The 26,625-nt window shown below is 39.8% G+C and overlaps 1 protein-coding gene across 2 annotated transcripts in view; it reads right to left on the bottom strand.

Annotated features, from left to right (window-relative positions):
- Window positions 1–937: 937 nt before the first annotated feature.
- Window positions 938–26,625, bottom strand: part of ZCCHC2 (zinc finger CCHC-type containing 2) — a 49,638-nt gene continuing 23,950 nt past the window's right edge. Inside the window, exons 6-14 of one of the 2 annotated variants that reach the window (XM_027118699.1) lie at window positions 22,813–22,907; window positions 19,915–19,998; window positions 17,916–17,973; window positions 15,682–15,817; window positions 14,152–14,216; window positions 13,670–13,764; window positions 9,977–10,105; window positions 3,942–5,426; window positions 938–3,017 (exon numbers count right to left, since the gene is read on the bottom strand). In XM_027118699.1, the coding sequence (XP_026974500.1) occupies window positions 2,950–3,017; window positions 3,942–5,426; window positions 9,977–10,105; window positions 13,670–13,764; window positions 14,152–14,216; window positions 15,682–15,817; window positions 17,916–17,973; window positions 19,915–19,998; window positions 22,813–22,907 (2,215 nt within the window). In that variant the 3' untranslated portion in view covers window positions 938–2,949. The remainder of the gene's footprint in view (window positions 3,018–3,941; window positions 5,427–9,976; window positions 10,106–13,669; window positions 13,765–14,151; window positions 14,217–15,681; window positions 15,818–17,915; window positions 17,974–19,914; window positions 19,999–22,812; window positions 22,908–26,625) is intronic. The other variant, XM_027118700.1, reaches the window with a different exon arrangement.

Here is a 26,625-nt window from a genome sequence, read left to right as displayed (position 1 = left end):
AAAGGGTACCCTTTCTAAAAAGCTCAAGAAAAGTAGAAATACACTGTATATTTGGGGAAGGAGGATGTAAAATGTGAGGGGAAAAGAGGAATAGTGAAATTGAGAGTAGTGGTGACCTTGCGCAGTGGGGGCAGGAAGGAGAAGGGTCGGTTAAGGGACACAGGTGATGATAGGAGGTGTGTGAGTTAACTGGAGGCGGGTCCATAACTGCCGTGTGTTACGTGTAGGTGCCTGTTTGCTGGCTAACGGAAAAGCCATCAGGGGTCCTGTGATCTTTTCAAACCCACTGCCCAACTGGGTACAGAGGGAACGTGTGTTAGGTGGCTCAGGACAATCATTCTTAGTGTCCATCACTGCACGGAACGTTGGGGACAACCGGAGGGGCTGGGCCGAGTGACATCCGTCGTCACCAGAGGACATGACTGATGCATGGATATGTGGAAAGCACCTCCCCACAATCTCTTATAAAATTACTGATTGTGTAAAGACTGACTTGAGACTGGATTATGCAAGACAGAACCAATGTAATTCAAAGGTACTCTATTGGGAGAGTTTCCTGGAAAACAAAATGGTATTAATAAATTTGAGGAAGTAGTTAGGTCCTCTACGCTTTTGGTGAGGGAGGGCCTGAACCAGAAACACCGCTCTTGGGTGATAAGGACTCTGTCTGAGCCACCACGGTGCCTCTGGCACACAGTGTGTGCTCAGGAAGCACAGAAGTGCAGACTCTTCTTTCAGCGGTCACACAGGTGCCCCATATATATAGTAAGGCTGCTTGTGGGAAACATTTCCAGATGGTAAGTAACTTGGGGATTCACTGCCCACATTGCAGGAAAATAACGGGTTGATTCTTTAAAAAGGGAAAAAACCCCAAACCCACGAGGTATGATGTCCTCCTATCTTTCACTTTTACAAAATTTGCAATAAAGCACAATTCTTAAGCCATTTTTCATTTTTTTATTGCTGTTAATTCAAGGAAAAAAGGTTGCATAAAATCCAATCTGTTCTAGAAATATAAGTGGCCTTTCCAGTACATAACATTTCAAATATCAAAGTATATGGTAAACATACAAATAAGGAGAAGGTAACATACCTCCTATGTACAGTACAGTCTTTTAAATCATAAAATAAGCTCCATAAAGTACAACTGGCAATGGTTCACAATGCGGTCCAGATGGGGCTTATCAAAACTCTCACTTGAACAACTCAACTGCAGCTCAACAATTAATTTAATAATGTGGTCCAAAAATACCCAGATCAAACAAAATACATTTAATCAAAATAATTTCCTTTACTCGGACTTCTTCTCTTTTTAAATTAAAGCTTTCGTCTACCCCCCCTTCACACACCCCCCTTCCTTCCCCTTTAACTCCCACCCTGGAAAGAAGGTTTCAAAATGTACATTGGTGCTATAAATATAAATTCTATCTGTGAAGCATTACACGAAGCTTCTTTCTTCAAGTGTTTCCTTTTGTCTGGCAATCTGTTAGGCTTCTGAACCGAGACCAGATATTCAAGTTCCTCTGCTGCACACCAATGTGACCCCACACAACAAACATCTGTCGATTCTGCCCTGTACTGAGGATGGGGAAACAAACCCAACCCCAAGCCCTCAACCTGCGACTCTACAGTGGTAGCTGCTCACTGCTGTTGAATGCAGCAGTCCAAACCTGCACCCCGTTCTTCCAGATAACCTCAGTGCACTTTAGGAAATCAAAAATTACCTGGAAGCAATTTAGTACATAGATTGGCTTTAAAAAAACTTTTGTTTTTAAACAGCAGCATTAAACTTAGTGATGTGACACTGACGTGATTCATACCATCTTAACACACGCAGAATTCAGTCTTTCACATTATAATCAAGCATAGTGGTAAACTGTTAAAAAAGTGACTTTGCTACGAGACAAGTTAGGGAACAAATACCTGACTTTTGTAGAAACGCAGAGCTTCTGTTCAGATTGCAATAAAGCATACACATTTTAAACACAATGGAACACTGTAACAGTTGGTGTAGGAAAAGAAATCTTGACTCAAGTGTCTCTTTTACATGACACAGTGGTAGACTACAGGTAAAATTGGCTGTTGATTTTCATGACAAACACACACACAGAAGAACCACACTCACACTAGTTTGTTCACTTTATGTCTCTCTGAAGCAACAGGCTAAAAAAGTATGATGAAGTAAAAAGGTTTTGTTTTTTTTTAAAGAAAAAGCTCTTTGTCCACTTCATATGTCATATTTTCTCAGTTTCATATGATTTTACTTCCTCCTCTCTCTTCCACTTGTTTTAATTTTTATTTGGACAACAAGCACTGCATATATGTATTTACGTGGTGCTGTTTATTACATATATACACACTATTTTGGGAATGTGATTCTCCCTTATGATTAAGGTGAAACATTCTACCCTCAATTTATATGCAGAGCAGTTTACAAAGTGTGGACAATGCAGTGCCAACCACTCCTGCGGCCACTGGAAAGAGTGGGGGTGGGGGAGAAAAGCGGAGTGTAGGACGAAAGTGAGAAAAACTGGGGAAGAAGCAAAGTTTTTTTCCAAAACCATAGGACTGTCACCAGTGTTATTAAAAAAGGTCAAATACACAGTTTTAAAGATTCAGTAAACATTGCACACAGCAAGTATTCAGTGTAAAAAAAAAAAAAAGCACGCATCAACATTTTCCTTTTGGTAGTCTGTTTGGATGTTTAAATTACATGTATCATACAGATAAGCCTGTTGTTGTACCAGGAGACCAGAGGCTCAAAAGCAATGCATTCTTTTTTGTTTTGGACATTTTGGTACAAGAGAAATGAAAACTCCCAACTGCATAGAAATCTAGGAAATGTATAGACAAAGAAACACAAACAAAATACCTTTCCTTTCCTCCCCTCCACACCCCAACCATGACTCCCCACACTTCAGTGTATTAAGTAGGCAAGCTTTACTTGTTTCAGTCTGCAGAATCCAACGTATCATTAGAAGGGGGGAGGGGAGGTGCGTATCTCAGTCTGTAAGTGCCTAAAATGGGAAAGACAGAACTGCTAAGTCACTGCGTACAATGCAATGCATCACAAACCACTACAAGATATCAAATGGGCATGCTCCTCAGCCGCTGCTCCTTCGGCAATACTCGGACCGCAAAATGGTCCATAAAATGACTTTAAAAAAGTAATAATGAAGTTTGTGCTTTAAGTTCAACCTAAAGCTATCAAACTCAATTTTCCCTTAAAAAATGTCAAGCACATACTCCCAAGTCAAGCCTTTTTTCTGTGTGAGATCTGGCAAAATGACAAAAGCCTAATGTGAGTGAAAGGTAACAGTTTCAGGTCTACACTGAACTTGGTATCTTACACGTACTTATTGAAGAACAATTTCTTTATTCTGGTGGTAATGATATTAAACTCAGTTTGAATCTCCTTACTCCAAAAACCAGTGCTTAAATATTTTGTGCCTTTTAAAATGCAATAGCACTGAAAAAAAAAAAAAATGTCTGCTGGGAAGGAAGGGTGTAGCATGAGGCCAGTTGGTTATGCATAGATAGACCCAAACAACTAAAAATCTTCCATGTCAGATGACTATCACTTCCTAGTTTTTCAGCATTTAAAAATTTTGCTTACTCTATGACACAGGATTGTAGCTTTAAAACAAAAGTGCTGCTAGCAAGAGATTCGCAAATCCCCATTATATTCCTTAAGAAGTGCCTTATGGTTTATTCCTTAATTGGGAACTGAATTTCTCTGAACTTCCTTGTGCTGTGTGTGTGTCCTGTGTGTGTCCACGCTAGGTTTTGCCGTTTGCATTTTATGATTTGTCACTGAGAGCACAACATCCGTAAACAAACACACAACACCTCTTTCTGCTTCAACAGGATCACCGTGATCACCAGGGGAGGGAGGGACGGGCACACTCAAAAACAAGTCCTCTGGGAGCTCTCATGATTACCTTGTTGACTGGCCTCCATGGACGACTGCTTACACTCCTGTGCATAGTGCCCGCTCACACCACAGTTGTAACATGAAACGTTCCCATTCTTCTTGGGCCCCGAACCACTCGTGCTGGCGACTACATTAGGTGCTGGATACACAGGATAGAACCTCCCGAATCCTGCCATCTGCTGCATGCCATAGTTGGCTTGGACTGGGTCATGCACCAGTCCATTTGCATATGGAGTCTGAGGCAGAAAAAAAGGAAGTTGGTTTCCATTGCTCTGATGTGCTTGGTTGAGGTAGCTGCCATTGCAGATGGATGGCAGAGTAAAGAACGATGGGACTCGGTACATTGGTCCAGGCATTGGATTAGGATAATAGTAACTATTTAGCTGAAGGTTTCCATTGGTCCCACAGCTGCACCTTCGCCCACAAGAACCACAAGGACCTGAGCCCATCTGCTGTGGAGGCAACACTGTCCCGTTGGCGTTCGTGTTTCCCACAGCACTGATGTAAGACGTGCTGTCGCCCTGCGCAGTACTGTGTGTTAAAGCAGGGCTCGGGCTTGGGGCGGGACCGGGGGTGTGGGTAGGAACCGCGGGAGGAACACTCGACTGGGCCTGGCTGATGCCTGCTCCCGCGGACTGGGCAGACGGTGCCGCCGTGCTGAGGACGGTGGAATTCTGGCTGGGTAACACCCCGGCAGCAAGGGGAGAGCCTGGCAAGGGGTAGGAAGCTGGTGGCTGTACGGCCGAGAGGCCAGCTGCTGGAAGAACTACCTTCACATTGGTAGGCTGAGGGGCTGTCCCTGTGTTTCCCTCAAGCTGAGGCACCATTTGACTTAGTCCTACCACTTGAGATGCAGATTTTGTGATGGGGTCTGTGGTAGCAACAGGAGATCCTGGAAAACTACCTGGATTATGAACAGGAATAAAGGCAGTGTTTGGTGATCCGACGCTCAGACTCCCGGTTGGTTGCTGGGAGAGGTTCACCGTGCAACTCTCGGAAGATCCCTGCGGCGGCGGCAGTTTCAGCCTCTGAATTGTGAGGTGCAAAGCGGGAGTACTACTATGTGGAAGGAATGTTGATGGAACAGGTAAAGGGGACGCCAGTAATTCAAGGTGCTTTTCTGATTCTGCAGTAGAAGCTGTTGACCCTAGTATTCCGACGGGGGTTGAGTTCGTGGACTCCCTTATTGCAGAGAGAGCAACAGGGCTAGGAACAAGCATCCCTATTGTTTTACCATCAGCAGATTTGGGTGGAGGAACGACCACCTCAGACTTCTGGGCACCATTGTGCATGACACAGTGTAAAGTTGGCATAAAAGAAATATGCTGATACTTGGGTGAGCTTAAGGGATCTTCTAAAAGGTTTGCATCGTCGTTTCCTAATGAAGCAATCTGAACAGGTGGCTTGACAGTGACAGTCTGGTTGACAGAACCATAACCTGTAAACCTGGTTGTGGATGGATTTCCAGAATCCTCAGAATTGCTGTCTGTGTCTGAGGGAAACAAACATAACTAGATGTTAACACAAGCATAATCTCCCAACCTTCTTGCTAGAAATAAACTTTAAGTATATCTAAAATAAACACTGAAGTTTGGACTAATAAATGTATCCCTAAGCTTCCTGACTACCAAGCTGACCTTCTTTTAATTTTTGGCTTTCTGTGGACTTCACTGTAAACATATGGAGATTCTGGAAAAGAGGCAAGACTATGGAAACAATAAAAGCTTGGTGGCTGCCAGGGGTGGGGGCCCCGGAGAAGGATGAACGGGCAGAGCCCGGGGTGTCTTCAGGGCAGTGGAAGTACTCTGTGTGATGCTGTAATGGTGGGTATGTATCATTACACATTTGTCCAAAGCCACTGATGGTGAGCCCTTAGATAAACCATGGGCTTTGGGCGATAATGATGCGTCAAAGTAGATTGGTTCATCCTTGGTAAAACATGTGTCATTCTAGGGAGCAATTGTTGATAACAGGGCAGACTATATATGTGTGAGAGCAGGGAATATTTCTGTATCTTTCTCTCAATTTTATAGTAAACCCAAAACTGCTCTAAAAAAATTAAATCTTAAATTAAAAAAAAATCCATGGAGAGGTAAGAAACAAAAGGTTAATGGAGACTGAATGAAGCACAGTATAAAATACAGACCTTTATTACAGAGAAAGGGATCAGATATTTTTAACCTTAATCAATTTTAGGCAATTCACTTGATTTATATTCTGTACTACTAAACCCGAGGTCTTCACATTTGTCTCACATAAATAATACAATTTAAAGGAGTTCAATCAAGACTATATTTAACTCGGGACTTCCCTGGTGGCGCATTGGTTAAGAATCCGCCTGCCAATGCGTGGGGACACAGGTTCGAGCCCCGGTCCGGGAAGATCCCACATGCCACGGAGCAGCTAAGCCCGTGCACCACAACTATTGAGCCCACGTGCTGTAACTACTGAATCCCGCATGCCTAGAGCCCATGCTCCGCAACGAGAGGCCACCGCAATGAGAAGCCCACACACCACAACTAGAGAAAGCCCGCGTGCAGCAACGAAGACCCAACACAGCCGAAAATAAATAAATAAATTTATTTAAAAAAAAAAAAGACTATATTTAACTCAAATATCCAGAGATAGGGAAAGGAAGAGAGTTTTCTTAGAATGGAATAAATATTCTTACTTTTAAATATTTCAGTGGGGGAAAGAAAATTTAAAGCTACCATTATGGTCATAAAACAAGTGTGCTAGAGCACAAGAAGCAGTGCCATTTCTCCTAAAACAAAACAGCAAAGTGGCAGATACAAAATTGTACTGCATTTGTTTTTATTACTGCATCACTCTTCTGCTTGTAAACAGAAATAACTTTAATCTAGACTTCCCCTGGATTTCTTGACTTTTGGTATAAAGGGGACAAAAGACAAAATCTAACTCACAATGTTTAAATATCGTAAACCCAGATACTGCAGTACTATGTATAGAGACCATTCAGTTAAATGTAGTACCTAATTTAACATCTTTCTGCCCATAAATATAAGCAGAATTGCACTGTGTACTTAAAATGTTTATATTTGTTAAGGTAATAACTAGTTATATTCAGTTAAGATGCTAAAATCTTCTGAAACAATACTAAAAACAAATCATACTAGTCTTCCTGGAGAAAGGTTAAATAGAACCTTCCTGGAGAAAGGTTAAACCTGAACCAACCTACAGAATGTCAACAATGTTATTAATTCAACAATAATAATTTATATTAGAAGAGATTCAACTTATGAGTAAGTGGTTCTAACATATACTCTCCTTAATAGCTGAGGAGTTTCTGGTTAAACTTTGCAAAACAAAAAGTATCCAAAAATTAGTAACTTATTTAAGGCACTGTATTTATATCTGTACCTTCATACAAGTATAGAGTTAAAAATAAACATTTAAGTTCAAAAGAAGCTGTAATATTTTTCAGATGATCAATTCAATTTCTATAGGAATTGGGCTTTGTTTAAATCTTCTTAAGTCATAGCAAATGGCCCCATGATCCCAAATGGTTTTCTAAGCATTATAAGGACTTACCCAGCTATTTAGAGAGAGGTCCTCCTTTTTTGCACTGACTCTGAAAAGTATAAAGTCTTACAACAAAACCCCTTTATGACCAACAAGAACAACAAAGCCACATGCTTTTCAAAGCAACCTTTCCATGCACTCAAAATTCTAAAGATGATCAACACTTGTTATCACAGTGGACATTTTCCCCCCTGGTTGGTTTCAGAGAGCCCTTAATGATCCTTCATTTAGGGAAGGCTCATTTAGTCATGCGATAACAGAGCCTATCTGAAAAAGGGCAAGCTCCTCTATACAGGCCCACCAACTCACCCTATCTGATGACAGGAAAGGACTGCTGCAAAGTCATCTAGGCATGCAGATGTACCCTTAATTCTGACAAAGAGGCAAATCTGCACTGTTAGCTTAAGAGCCATGGATTATTGGTACATCCTACAGAATCGAGCATAGCATATTGAAAGCGTCTCTATTCTGGATAAGGCATAAAAATTATCTCGTTTAACCTTCATAAGAGCTCTGGGCAGTTACTTTCATTTTTCCTCTTTCATGAGGAAACTGCAGATCAGAAGTGCAGTGTTGCCTCAGATTAGTAGAACTGGCAGTAGTCACTGCATGTTACATTTGTTATGACTTCAAAATAACTTCAAAGTAAAAACTGGCTTTAACTGTATGTGATACAGCAGAATCACTGTCATAGCTTCCTAAGATGTGACCTGACGGTATAACACAAAGGCTAAGGTCTCGAAGAGCTGTGGACTGTGCAGGAAAAAGCCACGTCTGAAATGCTGTTGTTAAAGGATCTTTATGATCTTTAAGTGGCCCAAGAGAAACCATTTATTACTGCCCACCAGCATGGACACACCTTATAACCAAGACACTATTACTAAGACGTTTATAGCCAAGATGTTATCAGATAACATTATCATTGTAAAGAATGACATCCTCATTCAGCATATACATTTTTTTGTGTGTCTGTGGACCACTTTTAAAGTGTTTATTGAATTTGTTACAATATTGCTTCCGTTTTTTTATGTTTCCGTTTTTTTTTTGGCTGCAAGGCATGGGGGATCTTAGCTCCCCGATCAGGGATCAAACCCCGCACCCCCTGCATTGGAAGGGGGAGTCTTAATCACTGGACTACCAGGGAAGTCCCAACATATACATTTGTGATACCTCATTTCTGGAATGGCAGGGTAAGAGCCTCTGACACTCCATTCCTCCATAAAAGCAACAAAAATCCTGGCAAAAACTATCAAAATCAACTTTTTTAGAACTCTGGAAATCAATTAAAGGCTCGCAGCAATGTGAAGAGTGTTTATTAAAGAAAAACAGCTGAATCTTGTAAGAATAGCAACCACTGCGGTATTTCACCTTGCCCGAATTCTTGCTCACATTCTCCACCTCTGAAGTAGCTTTGTAAACTAATAGTCTTGCAACTACAGTAGCTACGAAAACAAGCAGCCTAGCAGCCGCTCTAAGAAACATGGATTTGGAACTCTATAAAAGCACCTTCCTAAGGAACCGTCACTATCTGTCTGGCAACTTGAGTTCACTCTGTGTTAACAGCAGCTTACCCACAGGGCATGTGTCACAATCAATCTGCGGCAACCGTTTAACAATTTGGCTGCCTGGGCTGGCATGACCAGTTGAGGCTAACAATAGTCTGACCAAAAAACTTAAAAGGAAAAACTGAAGAAGCGGATGTTCACAGGGAGCTCTGAAAAGCTTCAATATATTCCTGGGAATCTAAAAGGCCATGCTCATATCTAGGGCTATATATGCATGCCCAGGAGAGACCTAAGAAGGCTCTATACTCTTATTTCTGGCTGACTCTGAGCCTCCATTTAAGGAGGAATTGAAGACATAGTACATACAGAAAACAAAGCGCAAAAGAGCAGATGTAAATCCTACCTTATCAGTAATTACAGTAAATTTCAATAGGTTAAACACTCCAATCAAATGGCAGAGATGGGCAGAATTGCTAAAAAACCATAATCCAACTATAAGGTGTCTTCAAGAGATACTTTAGAGTCAAAGACACAAATAGGCTTAAAGTAAAAGGATGGAAAAAGAGGTACCCTGCAAACACCCAAAAGAGAGCTAAAGTAGCTATATTATTATCAGACAAAATAGATTTTAAGAAAAAAATTGTCATTAGAGACAAAGAAGGATATTTATAATGATAAAAAGGGTCAATCCATCAGGAAGACATAAACGTTATAAATATATGTGCATCTAACAATATGCAAGCTTTCAATCTTTCTACATTGACTCTACATTTTGTTGTGACTGTCTTCTTTCTCTTTAATTTCATATGCAGTGAAATAGGTTTAAAAAAATCAACATCACTAGGAACTGCTAAGTCAGTGGTCTACACGACACCCTTTTATACCAATTAAAGTCAATAATGACATTTACAGTACCATAAAAATACTTATGTTTGACTGATTTTAAGAGCACACATTTTCCTCTGACACCCCCAAATCCCTCCAAAGAGCAAACCTCTGTCTTTTTCTTCTTCACTTTCAAAACTTTCTCTTCCATCATGTCTTGGGCTAGACGGAGAACTGTAACTCTCTGAAGATGTTTCTCCACATGTGTCATGTCCAGATCCAATGTCCAAATTCACATCTAAAAATAACGTGATTTTTAAAAAATAGAATTGTTTAGTTAAATAAATTTCTGAATTGAACCATCAGAAATTAGTTACACCCTTAAATTTTTTTTCCCAAGTTTTTCTATAATTACCTAAAAAAGCTGGCCTCTGACCTAGGTAAAAATTCATTACTGAAGCACAATTTTATTTGAAAATAATTGACAACTTTTTTGCGGGGGACAAATGCATTCTTAGGCAGAGGCAGAGGAAAAAATCAATATAACAGACTTTAAAAAATCAGAATTAAGATTCTTTGCAGGATCTGTCCAATATTAGCACATTGAGCCACTTTTTAAGTCTATACATTTTAACTCCTCAGAGCATGTTGTAAAATTCTTTCTTTAAAAGAACTCAAAAATAGAACTGACTGCCAAAAATGCCTATTCAGTTAAAATTTGTATGCCTGAATATTTAAAAAGAGTAAATTGCTTCCCATGAAGTAGACTGAGTAACCCCTGAGTTCTAACCAGAAATGATGGACTGGGAACAAAACAAAACAAAACAAAACAAAACCATTGGGATAGAGTGAGCCAAGATTTGCTCACTAAAATGCAGTGAAGACTTTGAAACTCTAAAGAGTAAGTTTCAGAAATGTAAAAAGAAAAAATAAAAAGGCAGCTATTTCTCAAAATGAATTTATGAAATGATTTTGTTTAGATTATATAGCTAGCAAATATTCTAACCACCAAATGTCATATATTAATTTGCAATTTTCAAAGAACTAAATACATAAATGTAAATCTATGCTGAACATAATTTTCCCTTTCTGATAATCCAGGTGCTTCAGAATTGTGTAGAGTCTTTGGAATTTTTATAATAAAAAAATATGTGATCCTTTGGAGTCAGAGGTGTGGCTGGAAGGTGAGGATGAAATAACTATGCCAAAGGCTATTCCACAAATTGCCCTTTTAAACAGAGAGATAAACTGTTTTATCTATCATGTCTCAAAGAGATATTAAAAGCAAACACACTGCAAAACACAGATGATGAACAGCACTGACTGCTTTGGGGAGAAGACAACATGGAGGGACGCAGTGAGGGATTTATTTTGTTCCCTTTTGTACCTTCAGAATTTTGAACTACATAAATGTATTTTACTCAAAATAGAAGTTAAATTTTAAATTAAAAATAAATAAGGGCTTTCCTGGTGGCACAGTGGTTGAGAGTCCGCCTGCCAATGCAGGGGACACGGGTTCGCGCCCTGGTCCAGGAAGATCCCACAGGCCACGGAGCGCCTGGGCCCGTGAGCCATGGCCGCTGAGCCTGTGCATCCAGAGCCTGTGCTCTGCAACGGGGGAGGCCACAACAGTGAGAGGCCCGCGTACCGCAAAAAATAAATAAATAAATAAAATTAAATAAAATAAATAAATAAATAAATAATACTTATCTTTAACTGAGTTATTTAAAATTTTCAGCTTCAATATAGTATCTACATTTATGATATGCGTGATTGTTCTATTAAAAAAACCTTAAATATATCTTAAGTTTACTGAATGCTTAAAGGTAATCACCTTCTTAAAGGTAATTCCTTAGTATTTCAAAGGGGAATTAATAAACAGAGGGTTTTCCCTTTAAGTTGGAGCCAGCAAACATCTGAGCTATACTAGACAATAAGACAAGTTGTACAAAGTATTGATATATATATTTATAGTCGTACTCTATAAATGTAAATATATATGAATCAGTGACATATATAGAGAACAAAATAGACAGAAAAGGTTAATCTTGAATCAAAAATCCTGAGATTGTACTTTCATAATATTTGAAAATAAAGAAATAAAGGAATTAGAGCCTGAGATGTTATCAAAAGTTCTTATAGATAGCTAGTAGGAAGCAGCCACATAGCACAGGGAGATCAGCTCGGTGCTTTGTGACCACCTAGAGGGGTGGGATAGGGAGGGTGGGAGGGAGACGCAAGAGGGAGGGGATATGGGGATATATTTTTATGTATAGCTGATTGACTTTGTTATAAAGCAGAAACACACCACTGTAAAGCAATTATACTCCAACAAAGATGTTTAAAAAAAAAGTTCTTAATAACCTATACAGCATATGTTTTCTTCTAACTTATTAGAATAGGGAAAAGGAACCACATTACTGAACACCTCTGTGCTTGATACTAGCTAAATGCTTTTCATGTTATCACATTTAAGTTTTACAGTCTGGTGAGGTAGATATTCTTCTTCTTTTACAAACTTAAGAAAATGGTGGAGTAAGGATTCAAACCCACATCTGTCTGAGATCAAAGTCCACACACTTCTCTGAAAATATGAAGCTAAAAGGGAAAGAACTGTTACAAGCTTTTTTGGCATAGTTCCCAAATCATGTGAGATACGAGAGAGTGACGTCATGAGGGTGGTATATATTTGACAGGAATTTCAACTATAGAATGACCTGATTTAGTGTGTGCTTTAGAAGACAGTGCAGAAAATGAACCAGAAGGAGGAAACAGACAGGGAGGCCTGGCAGAAGCTATTTCTAATCATCCACTGACAGAGAACTCTTGTCTTCCTTATTTTAGCTTCTCCCCCTCCTTTTAGCTGCCATCACCACAGGAAACCTCAAAGATACTGAAGTGTTACAATATACTCATAAACATGGTTTTTTCCCATGTCATTTTCCCCCCAAAGACAGCTCAGTTAATTAATTCAATGAGTGGGCCAGATGATTTTAGAGTCAAAATGCAACTATATTTCCTTATCAATATTAAATCTCTCTAAACATATAGCTAGTTTAAAAATGTACTCCATTAAGAAAATGGATATATTCTGGTTATTTATGTTGCATCACAACTGAAGGTACTAACATTTGAATAAAATTTAAATTAAACAAATCTTATTTGTAGGGGCAGCTGTCAACATATGTGTTAGAAACAGACACGGACAAACACTTTCCTAGAGGTCTGTGAGCTTTTATTCTTTTTTTAAAAATCTTTACTATTAGTGGTGAAGGTAAATGTAACACAGAAAAGTTACCAATGAACCAGCACAAGGGACATTTCTCAGTCAAATGAACACAAAATCTTTCACTTAAAAATAAAAGGACCTTAAAATAATGGTGGGTAGATGGAGACCACACAAATCGAGTACAACGAAAATCTGAGGGTCTGAATTCCCCTGAAGTCCCATAAAACTTCACAAAGGACAGTCATTAAAACATGAAAAAGTCAAAAGTGACTTTATACAAGAACGGGTACAGGCTTCCACGAGGGTGGAAAGACCCCGCAGGCCCTGCAGCCTCTGCTCTGGAGCAGGGATTGGCTGAGAAGGAAACAATCGAGGAGACTGCTGCTACCAGGAGAAGGAAGAGGTGCCAGAGTGTCACTGTAGCAAAGGAGAAATTTGCCTCCGTGGCCGAATCAAATTTCCTGCATTAAACAATTCTGAAGTATTAATGGAGTTAATTCAGAAATCACTATTCTCATCAACGCAGGAAAAAAAGTGTTATCAGGCTTTGACACAACAGCCTAATACCTCCTGCAATAGGTACCCTGCTAAATATATTTAGGTGACGTGTATTTGAAAGAAAAACACCCTTACCTTTCACAGAACCACCGTGGGTGTGCTGAGGAGCGGAGATTCGAATACCATTTATTCTACTATTCAATCTGTTGTCAGTTTTCTTAATTTTCTCCCTAAGCCGAAAGTATACATGTTACCCACATTGTTTATGAGTCCCTAGAGAACAACACTAAGTACAGTATTAATAAAATTCCCCTCAAATTTTTTTATAATTAAAAAAAAATGTTTAGTAAGGTACAATGTAAATCCAAGATTCATCCTTTAGTTTACAGGGCTGAGAATTTTGCCCCTCCAAACTGAATATAATATTTGACAATAGCTTTATTTTTATCACCTGCATGTGTTGATTATTTAGAACTGAAAAAATTAAGTCCAGAGTAAAAATATAAAGAAAACTAATGGAAAAATATTATTTATACTACATAAATTAAACATGCCCATTATCAAATGTTGTCTCCTCTTACCAATTTCTGTTACTGGAAAGATTAAATTGCACCTACTTTTCTATTTGTGACTTTCCTTTTTTCTTATTTATTGAAGATAAACTTCGTTTTTCAGTTGAATGCTAGGGAAAAGAATAAAAAAAAAATCCGACTAAAGCGAGACCATACTCGTGTAGGTATCCTCTTATTCTGATAAAAAACATTAAAATAATGCAGTCCCAGTTGTATATTCTAACACGTTTTTATTTCCAACCTCTTTTTTGAAGTTACCTACTTGACTCACTAAAATCTGCATATTCTGACAAATACTTAATATTAATTATGAGTATAATATTTATTTCGTAGTTTGCTTTTAAAATGGAGGTGTATTTTTTCTTCTCATCACAAAATAAAGCACAATCAAGTAACCGGTATTTGCTATACGTTTACTAATATTCTCGTAAAGTTCAGGTTGGTAAAACTGCAACACACAATTGCGTCAACTCTAAGAATAAAAGGTGCTAGTGCTGAAGTACAGGGGGAAAAAGTATAATCACATAGACCTAAAACTCGGCCATTAAGTAAGCATGACTCTGATAACACACAATTCCTCAAAGTATGCTTTAATGCTTTAGTTCGTAAAAACACATTCCAGGAAAGGTTAACATTTGGATCTGAGTGTTGGCCAGTAATAAAAATCAATTTTCTAGAGAGAAGGTGGCTCTCTCCATAGCTGTACCAGTATCTCTCATGTATCTGTGGTGCCATGTTACCTAAACACACTTGAGAGCATTCTGTTCTCTGATTACACCAACTCCTAAAAACCAAGTATTTCCTAAGTACATTCAGGATTTGCTGGTAAACTGGCCCAACAACTCATGAGGGAAGGTCCGTTTCAAAATTCACATCACCAATAAATAGCAAGACAGTGACTGAAATGTGAATAATTCAAAAGCAAAAAACCTGGCATAACAATGCATCCCTAGTGAAACATTTTAGGCATCACAATAAAATGTACTAATATTTTTGAGCAATAAAAGTAATACAGGGCTTCCCTCGTGGCACAGTGGTTAAGAATCTGCCTGCCAGTGCAGGGGACACGTTCGAGCCCTGGTCCAGGAAGATCCCACATGCCATGGAGCAGCTAAGCCCACGTGCCACAACTACTGAATCTGCTCTCTAGAACCCGCAAGCCACAACTGAGCACACGTGCCACGACTACTGAAGCCCGTACGCCTAGAGCCCGAGCTCTGCAACAAGAGAAGCCACCACAACGAGAAACCCGCGCACCGCAACGAAGAGTAGCCCCCGCTCGCCTCAGCTAGAGAAAGCCTGCACGCAGCAACGAAGACCCAACGCGGCCAAAAATTAATTAATTAATTAAATTAAAAAAAAAAAAAAAACCAAAGTAATACATATACACTTCTTCAGGTCACAGAGGAGCTCAGATCATGTACACCAATTAACTTTGAAATCTTACATTCAAACATTCCTTCATTTCTTCTTACCAGATACACTATCTGACATAATAATGCTTAAAGAACTCGACTCTCATGCAGTGACAATGCTTGAACAGTATGGCACGAAGACAAAACAAAGCCCCCGTACCTGGTCAGCTAAGGCCACACAGTGCTCCGGGTGCTGAATGGTGGTGCAGGTTTGCTTCCTCCAATCCATGATTCCATTCTGTTCAGAATACTGCATGGTGAGCCCATCCAACGGAGAACAACTTGTACCAATAGTGCTATCAAAAGAAGAGTTCACGCAAGTATGAAACTCTGTCTTCAATCAGCTAACCTTCTCATCTCATAATGAAGAAGCTATACTAATCCTTTCTTCAGTGTATTAGTTTTTTATAGAATGCCTAGCAACAGCTCTAAGGAAAGAAGTCTACTATAAGAATAAACCAGTTCATACCTCTCTTACCTATTTAATAATTAATACCTGCCTCTGAGGAGGTTGACAACAGAGGCACAGTCTGTCTTTAGACTCATCCTGCACCATGCACAGCTGGGGTAACTCCAATCTCAAGAGAACCACTATGTACTGTGTGTGTCTAAGGCAAGTGAAGGGACAGGATAATGTGACTGAAAACCAAGAGAAACACACAACAGAAACAGACTCAGAGAGAATCCAGAGAATGAAGTGATTGGACACGGACTCTGAATTAACAGTGCTTCACATCGGTCAAGGACTACGAGACGACGGAATTTTGGAAGAATACTGGAATATATAAAAAAAGAACCAAATTTAAATTCTAGAACTGTACAATAAACTGAAATTAAGAACTCAATGGATGGAAACAGATGAAAAAAATCACTGAAGAGGAAATTTGATCATGAGAAAATAGACTGGAACACAGAGGAAAAAAATGTGGAAAACAAAAAAAATTTGAGAGAACACCTAGGATATGGTGAAAAGTCTAACCTGTAAGCATCCCGAGCCTCAGAAGAGGGAACAAGAGAACAGGCAGACGCAATATGTGAACAGGCAGACGCAATATGCCTGGGCTTCTCTAAAACAGAACTGTATCAAACTTCAGACTTAGGAAGCAGAACTCATTCAAAGAAAGCTACAAATATATCATAGGAAACTGCTGAAAACCAGACAATGGGAAAATTCAAAAACACAGTCAGTTTGGAAAAGCACACTAACTTTCAAAGAGCAGCAATAAGATTGAAGAACAGTGTCCACTGTCCACAGTACCCACTGTCCACTGTTGCCCCTAAAAGCAGAATCTGGGGATGACACAGTTGATGTGGGAGGTGATCCAGAAGTGGGAGCAAGGAGTGGGGAGAACGAAACAGGAAAGGAGGAAAAACCAGCGTGTGGGTCCATTAGTGAGGCTGCCGCTATGAGCGACAGAGGCTCAAACCAGCTGGGACCTCCCAGAATTATCTCCCCAAAGGGCAGGAAGCTGGAGCTCCCCACCAGTTGAGGGCTGACCCCTGGGGCAAATTAATGTGCAGCTCTGAACTGGGCTGGTTCAAGGGCTAAGCAGGCTCATAGAATCAGCGCGGGCCCTGAGGCAGGAGGCGGACAGTCACGAGGCAGGGCCTGCGGAGGGACGGTCGCAGTGTGAGGGGGGTTAGAAGTCACGTAAATGATTTTATGTGGCTTGCAGCAGAAATCAAACTGGGCTGAGAGGATATGATGTGAAGGACCAAGGGCACTAGACCAGAGACAGCGACACTGGAGCTTCCGAGCACTCACAGAAAGTAACTGCTAGCCTGGAGCCCTATGTCATATGAGCAAAAATGTCTTTCAAAACTGAAGGCAAAATAGACATTTTTTCCAGATAAAAACAAAGTGATTTCATTACTGGCAGATATGACAGGGAATTCTCAAGTGTTCCTCAGTTAGCAGGATGCTCAGGCACACTGGAGGGAATGAAGAACAGTGGAATGGTAGAAACCTAAATGATTAATGCAAAAAGGTTTCATGAGGTTTAAAACAGAATTAAGATGCATGACAGCTACAGTTTATAAGCTGGGAGGAGGTAAGTGAAGTTACAGTGATCCAAGGTCCTCACGTGGGAAATGGTACAAGCACAAATATCAGACCTTCCTAAGTCAAAGATGTAGAATAAAACCTCTAGGTAACCATCAGAAAAATCGAAAAACAACGTATGGAAAACTATCAAGGCTAATAGAAGAGAAAAACAGAATTTTAAAAAAACGCCCAAAAGCAAGAAAGGAGAGAAAGGAAAACACAGAAAAGGTGAGACAAATAACAAGCGAACAGTAAACCGGCAGAATTATAGCCAAATACACCAGAAAGTAAATGTGATGCTGATTTAAAAACACACAAAGTCATTCATGTTTTAGGAACTAGATACCTACTTCACAAGGGGATTTTTCCCGGTATGTTTCTTGTGGATTATGGTGTGCTGTAATACATCTAGAGTGGAGGAAAAAAACAATTTATTATACCATATGCTTCTACAAAATCCAAAAGGAAGACGCAACTAATGTATGTAACCATAACAGTGTTGACAGACCACGTAGAGCACTTCCAAGCATTTTTCACAGAAAATTCCTTAAAGAAACAATTTTTCAAAGGCACAGTAATTTCCTTAAATATCCTCTCAAATATGTTCCACCTAATAGCAAAATCAATTTTGTCCAAGACTACGAAATTTGACATGAGCATTATGCTGCAAAACCACACATTCAATTTCAGGCTCTTTTTTAATCATTAGAAAAAAAAAGAAGTGTCTCAAATATCAAAACACCACATGTTAATAAAACCAACACCCATGTACCCACCTCCCAGGTATCTCTGTATTTGCCTCTTTTTATTAGGAAAGGAAATATCCAAGAAACAACCGAAGGCCTCCCTCCATTCCATTCGGCTCCCTCCCTCTACGGAGGTTAACTAGTTGAAATAATCTAGTGCATGTTTTTATTTTAACTACCCCTGTGTGTATTCAAACACACAGTGGTGCTACATGTTTGAATATACTATAAACACGCTTTATTTTAATTGCCACCTAGCATGAATGTACCACAATCTGTTTATAACTTTATTAACATTTGAAACATTTGGGTTAACATCCAAGTACTTGCTGTTACCCATAAGCTGCTGGGAGAGCCTGAATCCCTGGCCCCTGAACACACGGACGACAATTTTCATAGAAGCAGAACTGCTGGGTAGGAGCATTAATCACCTCCAACTTCACGAGAGTGTCAAATTTTTGTCCAAAATAGTTGTACCAAGAGTTGTACCAATTTAAATTCCCATCAACAGTAGATGAGGATTCCCATTACTTCATATCTTTGATAATGCCAGACTTGAAAATGGTTTGCCAATCTGATGAGTGTGAACTAATCTCTCATTGTTTTTTTGTTTCTTAATTATTTTATTTATTTATTTTTGGCCGCATTGGGTCTTCGTTGCTGCGCGCGGGTTTTCTTTAGTTGCGGCGAGCGGGGGGCTACTCTTCGTTGCGTGCACGGGCTTCTCATTGCGGTGGCTTCTCTTGTTGCAGAGCACGGGCTCTAGGCACACGGGCTTCAGTAGTTGTGGCACACAGGCTCAGTGGTTGTGGCTCGCGGGCTCTAGAGCACAGGCTCAGTAGTTGTGGTGCACGGGCTTAGCTGCTCCGTGGCATGTGGGGTCTTCGTGGACCAGGGCTCGAACCCGTGTCCCCTGCATTGGCAGGCAGATTCTTAACCACTGCGCCACCAGCGAAGCCCCTCTCATTGTTTGTTTGTTTTTTCTTTTTTCTCATTGTTTTTAGTTTTCATTTTCTGGACTGCTCGTGAGGCTGAACCATTCAAGTTTCTTCTGTGAGAACTGCCTATGTTTATCTTTCCCCATATTGTTGACCAGACTGATTTTCTCAATGATTTTTAGAAGAATCTATAGTCTGGACGTATAGTCTTTACACCTGTAAATATCCTGCAAATGTCCTCTGAATGGTAACCTCTTGTCACTTGTTAAGCTTTCATTTAGATTAGAAAGATCTCCACTATGGTCATGCTCTGGCCTGTCAAGAAAGCCTTCTCATCCCAGACTATTAACATTTAAAAATTTAAGTTTTACATTTTACATATTACATTAAGTTTATATATGTTGCAAATAATTTGTTATTCATTTGAAATTTTCTGGGCCCAAAGAAGTAGGGATCTAATTATATAACTTTTTTTTTTTTGACTGGAAAGCCAGCCAATACCATTTATTGCATATTCTTTCCCCACTTTTCTGTAAGGCCACCTGTCACATTCCAAGTTCCCATATGTCTGTTTCTCAGTTCCTTAACCTGTTCTAACGGTTTGTTTACCTATCCCTGTGACAACATCACGCAGAAGGACTTTATTCCAGTGAATCAGCGTTTACCTTCTTCTTGACTTGAAGCTTCTGAGCTGTCTTCTTTTAAGTGTTCTAATATCTTAGAGGTCTTCAGAGAGGATTGTAAGTTATCTGCGGGAAGTATTAAATACCATTAACTTTTAGGGAAAATTATAATAGTGAGAAAAACAAATATAATAATTACTCTTCTCCCACGGAGGATGAGAGTGGAGAGTTAATGGTAAAGAGAACATGTCTAGTAGTTAAGACTTTGAAGAAAGCTAGAGGACATAGCACAAAACCCTGGACTGGGAGTGGGGACCCTGAAGCATGGAGCCAGCTCTCCCCATAAAAGCCACAGGAGTGAAGCAAGCTGCTTCATGTCTGCCTGCCCCCGTGTGCTCTTGTGCAAAATGAGGAGATGGACTAGATTAGTGCTTCTCAGCTATCTGTGCTGTGTAAGGTTTTTCAGAATCTCCAGTTTGTGTGGATCGCTCCTTTTCTGAAAGACAGTATAATGTGGCAACGTCAGATTACTCCCAGCGTCTCCTCTCTGTTCCTGTTCTTCTACCATAGACCAGTGACCAGCAGTCACGGACCAGCACTGACCCATGGAACCCACTCTGATGCACTGGATTACGTCTCCATTAAAATACAGACCAGTAGGCTTCTGGAGGTCAACATTTTAAGTCATTCAGGAGTTTAACATTTGTTCTCTCAGCTGTCAGATATGGAATATTGCTCTCTATTGTGGGGGCAGGGGAAGTTAGAGCTGTCATTTCTTAAAAGAGTAAGTGCAAATGAACTTTGCCAATGGTGTGTTCTTTGGAGAAATAATTTGAACATCCTGACCAGATTTTCCACAATCTCAAAACATGTCCTTTACTTTATTTACTTATTTATTTATTTTTTACGGCACGTGGGCCTCTCACTGCCGTGGCCTCTCCCGTCGCAGAGCACAGGCCCTGGACGCGCAGGCCCAGCAGCCACGGCCCACGGGCCCAGCCGCTCCGTGGCACGCGGGATCCTCCCAGACCGGGGCACGAACCCACGTCCCCTGCATCAGCAGGCAGACTCCCAACCACCACGCCACCAGGGAAGCCCTCAAAACATGTCCTTTAATACACTATTTTGATTTCACAACGATCTGATATCTTAAAATCTACCAGCCTCTTTAGCATTGCTCATGTAATTTAGATACTGCCAAACTCTGCAGACGGGTTTTCTGTTATTTATGTGTGTACTACTCACTTGGGTACATTTTCCTAGGCAGCCTGCTAAAATTTGAATTAAAAGCTTAAGTTCATGCTTCAGTGCTTTTTTAGAATTAGACAGACGCTATTTATAGATATTCATTAAAAACCACACTTGGTTCAAGCGGAAAGCACTGACTGTTAAATCTGTTATGACTCTAGAATGATCAGGATTCTCTTTTCAAAAAGCTATTGCCACTATTCAGACATGAATTTAAACATGGAGTTGTTCATCTCGTCTTAGTCATGAAGAGTCATTAATTCTAGTTGCTACTTTTTGTTTAAATTGTTTAAGAGATATATACATACACACAAATGATTAGAAAAACTAAAAGTTAACCCCTATGTTACAATAAATATCCAATCATACTATTTTTTTTTTTACCTTTTTTTTCTCCCACTTCGAACTGAGGAAAAATGCATTTTCTTTCCCCTCTAGATACAGGGAGACATGGCTTTGTTGAAAGCAGAAGGAAAGATTTGAAAAACAAGAAAAATACAGAGCGACTTGCCACAGTGGCTGTGCTTAAAGTTAGCAGAAATTCTCCTAAAGCACACATCGATGTTACTGGCAAAATATTTGTTAAAAAAGGCAGCTAAGATACACGTGTATAAAACTAAACTCAAGGTAGACCATGATGAATGCTGAAACATGCAGGCAAAACCAAACCACAGGAACGTAAGAGAAATCTAGGGAATCCTCACGAGGTGTTATTTCAGTTGGGTCCTGAAACAGGTGTGATTTTAACAGACTGTAACAAAAGATGGGGTGCAGAACGAGCCAAGACCCTGGGACAGGAAAAGGCAGGGAGGGTGTCCTGAGTGGCTGCCAAGCCTGTGAGCCCGAGAGAGGCGAGAGGCGGCTCAAGGGGCTCACGGCAGGGCTTGAATTTCACAGCAAACGTTTAAGGTTCTAAATAGAGGATTAACAAATTGATCCCCGAGACAAGCCCAGGACAGGTTATAGTACAGTAAGAAACTAGAATCTGAGACAAGTGAGGCTTTGCACAGTCTGTGCATGAAAAAAAGACCTAACTAACAATGGAATTGGTGAGGAGGGGTAAAAAGGATGATGTCCTTTGTCTGGCATGACTTGGCCTTTAAATGACTGAATACAAAGAGGAAAAGTGAAAAGAGTAAGGCCAGAGTTTCCAGCCTAAGAGGCCGGGGAGGTCATTATGGGAACAGGGGCACATCATGAGAGGTTATCCATCATGCAAGCAGCACTGCAGCATCTCTACAACCTGTAAGCCAGATCTCCCAAGGAACTTGAGGATCCAGTATGCCCACGAGTTTGAGATACTTGGCCCTTGCCTTGGAATCAGTCTGTTTTGTGACATTAGCTTTTTTTTTTTAATTTTTTACTTTTTACTAGAGTGTAGCTGATTTACAGTGTTGTGTTAGTTTCTGCTGTACAGCAAAGTGAATCAGTCATATATATACATACATACACTCTTTTTTATATTCTTTTTGCATATAGGTCATTACTGTTTTGTCACATTAGCTGTTGTAAGTTATTTTCTTTAAAATTGCAGTGTAAAATTCACTAAAAACTACAAATGTTTCTAATTTTGTATGCCACTATTCCTTGACCTTAACTAAAGTGACAATCCCATACAAGATGGCATGGTAAAGCAAGAAATCCAAGCAAGGAAAAGGCCAAATTTCTACAGAGAAGCAGAGGGACACTTACTGAGGCTGTGTAGAGGGTCTGATGATATGGACTGAAAAAAGCTGTGTACTTTCTGATTCTGTAGAAAAGCTCGTGATGAAGTTGAAAATAGCTGCCTGCATATAAAAAGAAAAGACATTCATTAATTTCATGTACTATAAATCCACGAGATAGTTTAGATTGTAAACAAACCCAGTGGCAGTTTAATTCAGGTATAAAAAACTGTTTTCCTAAGGAAAAGAATATTATTTGCTAATGTATTTCCCATAGGAGGAAGTGAATAAAAGACTTATTTACAAGAATCTAATAAACAGGCTTATTTTTAATTTTATATAATCTAGTGGTAATGCTTCAATTCTAACCAACTATGTATTACTTCAGCCTTTTACCCAAGTGGTCCAATAGTCGCCTTTCTGCTCAGAAAAACAACTTCAGTTTCTTTACCCTTCTTCATAGGTGTTACTTTTCATCATTTGGGTGTACCATGAAGGCACCTTCCCACAGTCTGAACGTAAGAGGTTCGGGATGCAGGAGTTCTGGAAACTACGAACGGAACGCAGCGGCCAAGTTAGTTACAAGTATTACTACAGACTAAGGTATGACTGATGATTCACCTCAATATGTATCATACCATAATTCTAAGCTGTTATCTTTAAAAAACAGCTTTCCTCATGCTTTACTAATGTCATTAGAAGATTCCAACTGGAGGTCTTCCCTACAAAAGGGACTCTGCAAAAAGGGGCATAGTTACAGCACTGTCTAATGCAAAGTTTACTTGGGATCTGAGTACCAGCTCAATCGCTTAAAAGCTGAATCACCCTAAACAAGCTATCTGGCCTTTCAGTTCCGATTTCTTCTTAGGGAATATACTAACATTCTTCAAGATTATGACACTCAAATAGTATACGCATATTAAACTGTCACCCTGCTCAACATCCAAACCCCCTTCCATTACTTTTGAACATTTTAAATGCTCATTTAAAAATTTAATTCTTAATGTCTCCCCAAGGTTTTGGACCTATCATTCAGATTAGTTATAAAATCATCAAAATACCATATCAAGAGATGACCCTTATGGACCAAAGTTGCCTTGTGCATTAGACAAAATTGCTTCTTGGTTCTCAAATGTGGAGGTAAATATTCAATAGGAAGACAAAGGGAGGAAATGAAGAGATGGAAGAGAAACTGAGATACAAAGTGTGGAGCTAATCTAAATTTCCAGGTCTGAACACATTACCTAAGGCTGAGGATTAAAATCCAAAGGCATCTACTGCCCAGTTACATTTACAAACCAAATTAACTGGTCAAAAGTACAGGCATATCCAGTATAGGAAAACCACACCTGAGATAAAGGCAGGGGCTTGGCTGGAATCAGACTCAAGTCAGGGTTCATTGCTGCATAACCACAAGATGGCAGTTATACCCAACTAGAACCCAAAGTGGCCATAAACTACTCAAGCAATCAAATAAGAAAAACAGGATTACATTTTTTGTTTGTTTGTTTTTGTGGTACATGGGCCTCTCACTGTTGTGGCCTCTCCCGTTGCGGAGCACAGGCTCCGGACGCGCAGGCTCAGCGGCCACGGCTCACGGGCCCAGCCGCTCCGCGGCATGTGGGATCTGCCCGGACCGGGGCACAAACCCGTGTCCCCTGCATCGGCAGGCGGACTCTCAACCACTGCGCCACCAGGGAAGCCCAGGATTACATTTTGACATAACAGAAGTCATCCAACCCCAAATGTACATTTCAGTGCCATATCTTCATTTTCCTAATTTACAGTGTACTTGGAAGTAAATGCAGTATGTCCTGTACCAATCCAATCTCCACTTCACTTATAAATTCATTACCTACCTCTCGCTTTCATTTCTGCCCCTCCTTTATAACTGCTACATTTCTTAAATGAATTATAGCGATACTAATCTAAAATTCACAAACTGAGAATAAGTGTCCTAAAATCCAATTAATGGTGTTGAGACCACAGGCTAGCCATACAAAAGAATCAAAGATGTTTTTAAAAGGAAGTATTACGAAGAAAACATTTTAAAAATATAATTTTTGAAGAGAAAAAGTCTTTTCAAGCTGGACACAAAACCCTGAACCCATAAGAGAAAAGACTGATAAATCCAACTACATAAAAATTTAAACCTTCTGCATGGTCAAGAAATGACAAACAGTGCTCCTTTCTTTTATCTAACAAATAACTCTTATAAATTAGTAATCAATAAAAAAGTGAAAGCGACTGAAAAATTCATTCACAGGAAAGTACAAATGGCCACTCAAATACAGATTAAAATGAGATACAGTCTTCCTTTTTGAGAGACTGGCAAAGATGAGAAGCTGAGAGTATTTATGTCTGCTGAGGTGTGGAGGAGATGCAAAAACAAGGCTTCTGAGGGTATAAAGTGCTACTGCCTCCTCAGAAGTAATCTGGAAGTACCGCATATTAAAAAATGCACACTGTACTTCTGACCAAAAATTCCAATTCCAGACATTTCTCTTACAGAGAAGTGTGTTAAGAAACATATATGTGGACAGTCACTGTAATATTCTTGTAGCTTTAAAATATTTAGGAAGAACCAAAACAGCCATAAAATACACTGATTAGTTTAATTATGGTACCACTAAAAATGGAACATTACGTAGCAAATAAAAAATGAGGCAGCAATCTTTTTTACATGTACTGATGCTTTACCATGTCCAATACATTTAATGAAAAGACTAAGTGGCAAAAAAGTGTGCAAAGGAGATTCATTTGCGCAAAGGAAATACACACAAATACACAAATTCAGGGATGTGTACGTGCACAGAAAATTTTTGGAAAGGTATGTAAGTTTTTAATGAAGGCCACTTCTAGTGAGTAGACTTGAAGAAAGAGATATTAGGGACTTTTCACATTACACCTTCCTTTGCATTCTCCACAAATAGCTTGAATAACATCTTTAGAGTAAAAAGGCTATACACACACACACACGAGATCATATGAGGAGAATCCTAAAAGGTATAACAAGGAGTCCAACACATACTTCTTAATTGTGGTGTTGGCCAAGAGCCAAATTTCTGAAAGTGGCTCCTTGTGGAAGTATTTTTTTTCCCTCTGAAAACCTCAAACTTACGAAGTTGCAAATAAAGAGAATTTTCTTTCTAAACCATAAATAACTGACCTCTGCTGCCCCAACACCGGGTGAAACATGAGTATTCCTACAAAGACATTCTCCTACAATCAAAATCAGGACGTTAATACTGATAAATCGTGACCTCCTAACCCCCAGACACCAGTTAAATTTTGCCAATTGATCCCAAAGTATCCTTTTTACCACAAAGACCCAGTTCAGATCCTGTGCTGCATCCAGCTAGCCGTGCTATCTTCTCAGCCCTCCCTCAACTGTCCTGCCTTTAAGAGGACAGCGCAGATATTTTGTGGAATGATCACAATTTGGGTTTGTCTGCTGTTTCCTCGAGATTAGGTTCACAGCAGGAATATCACAGGAGTGAGGCAGTGCTCCTTCGGTGCTGCCTACTGTGTGGTAGGCAATCCTGAGTCAAGTTCACTCTCCTGGATCCAAGTAGCATCTGTCAGACTTCTCCACCCAGGGTTACTCTCCCTTCTTTAGAAGTAAGAAGCTCTGGGGAATGACTTTGACAATGTAAATGTCCTAGTCCTCAAACATTCAATCTATTCGTTTATTATTTATCTCAACATGGACCCATGGTTTCCTATTTTATTCAATGATACTGTTCTTATTTATTTTGATGTTCAATTTGCTCCAGATTTGACCAGTAGGAGCCCCTTCAAGCTAGCCTTTGTCCTGTGACCAAGCCAAACATTCCCTGAG

Source organism: Aethalodelphis obliquidens, unplaced genomic scaffold (assembly GCF_003676395.1).
Source record: "Aethalodelphis obliquidens isolate GAN/ISIS:26980383/991018 unplaced genomic scaffold, ASM367639v1 scaffold19, whole genome shotgun sequence".
Classification (NCBI taxonomy): domain Eukaryota; kingdom Metazoa; phylum Chordata; class Mammalia; order Artiodactyla; family Delphinidae; genus Aethalodelphis; species Aethalodelphis obliquidens.
The sequence above is the reverse complement of the archived record's forward strand: the minus strand, read 5'-3'. Positions and strand labels throughout refer to the sequence as shown.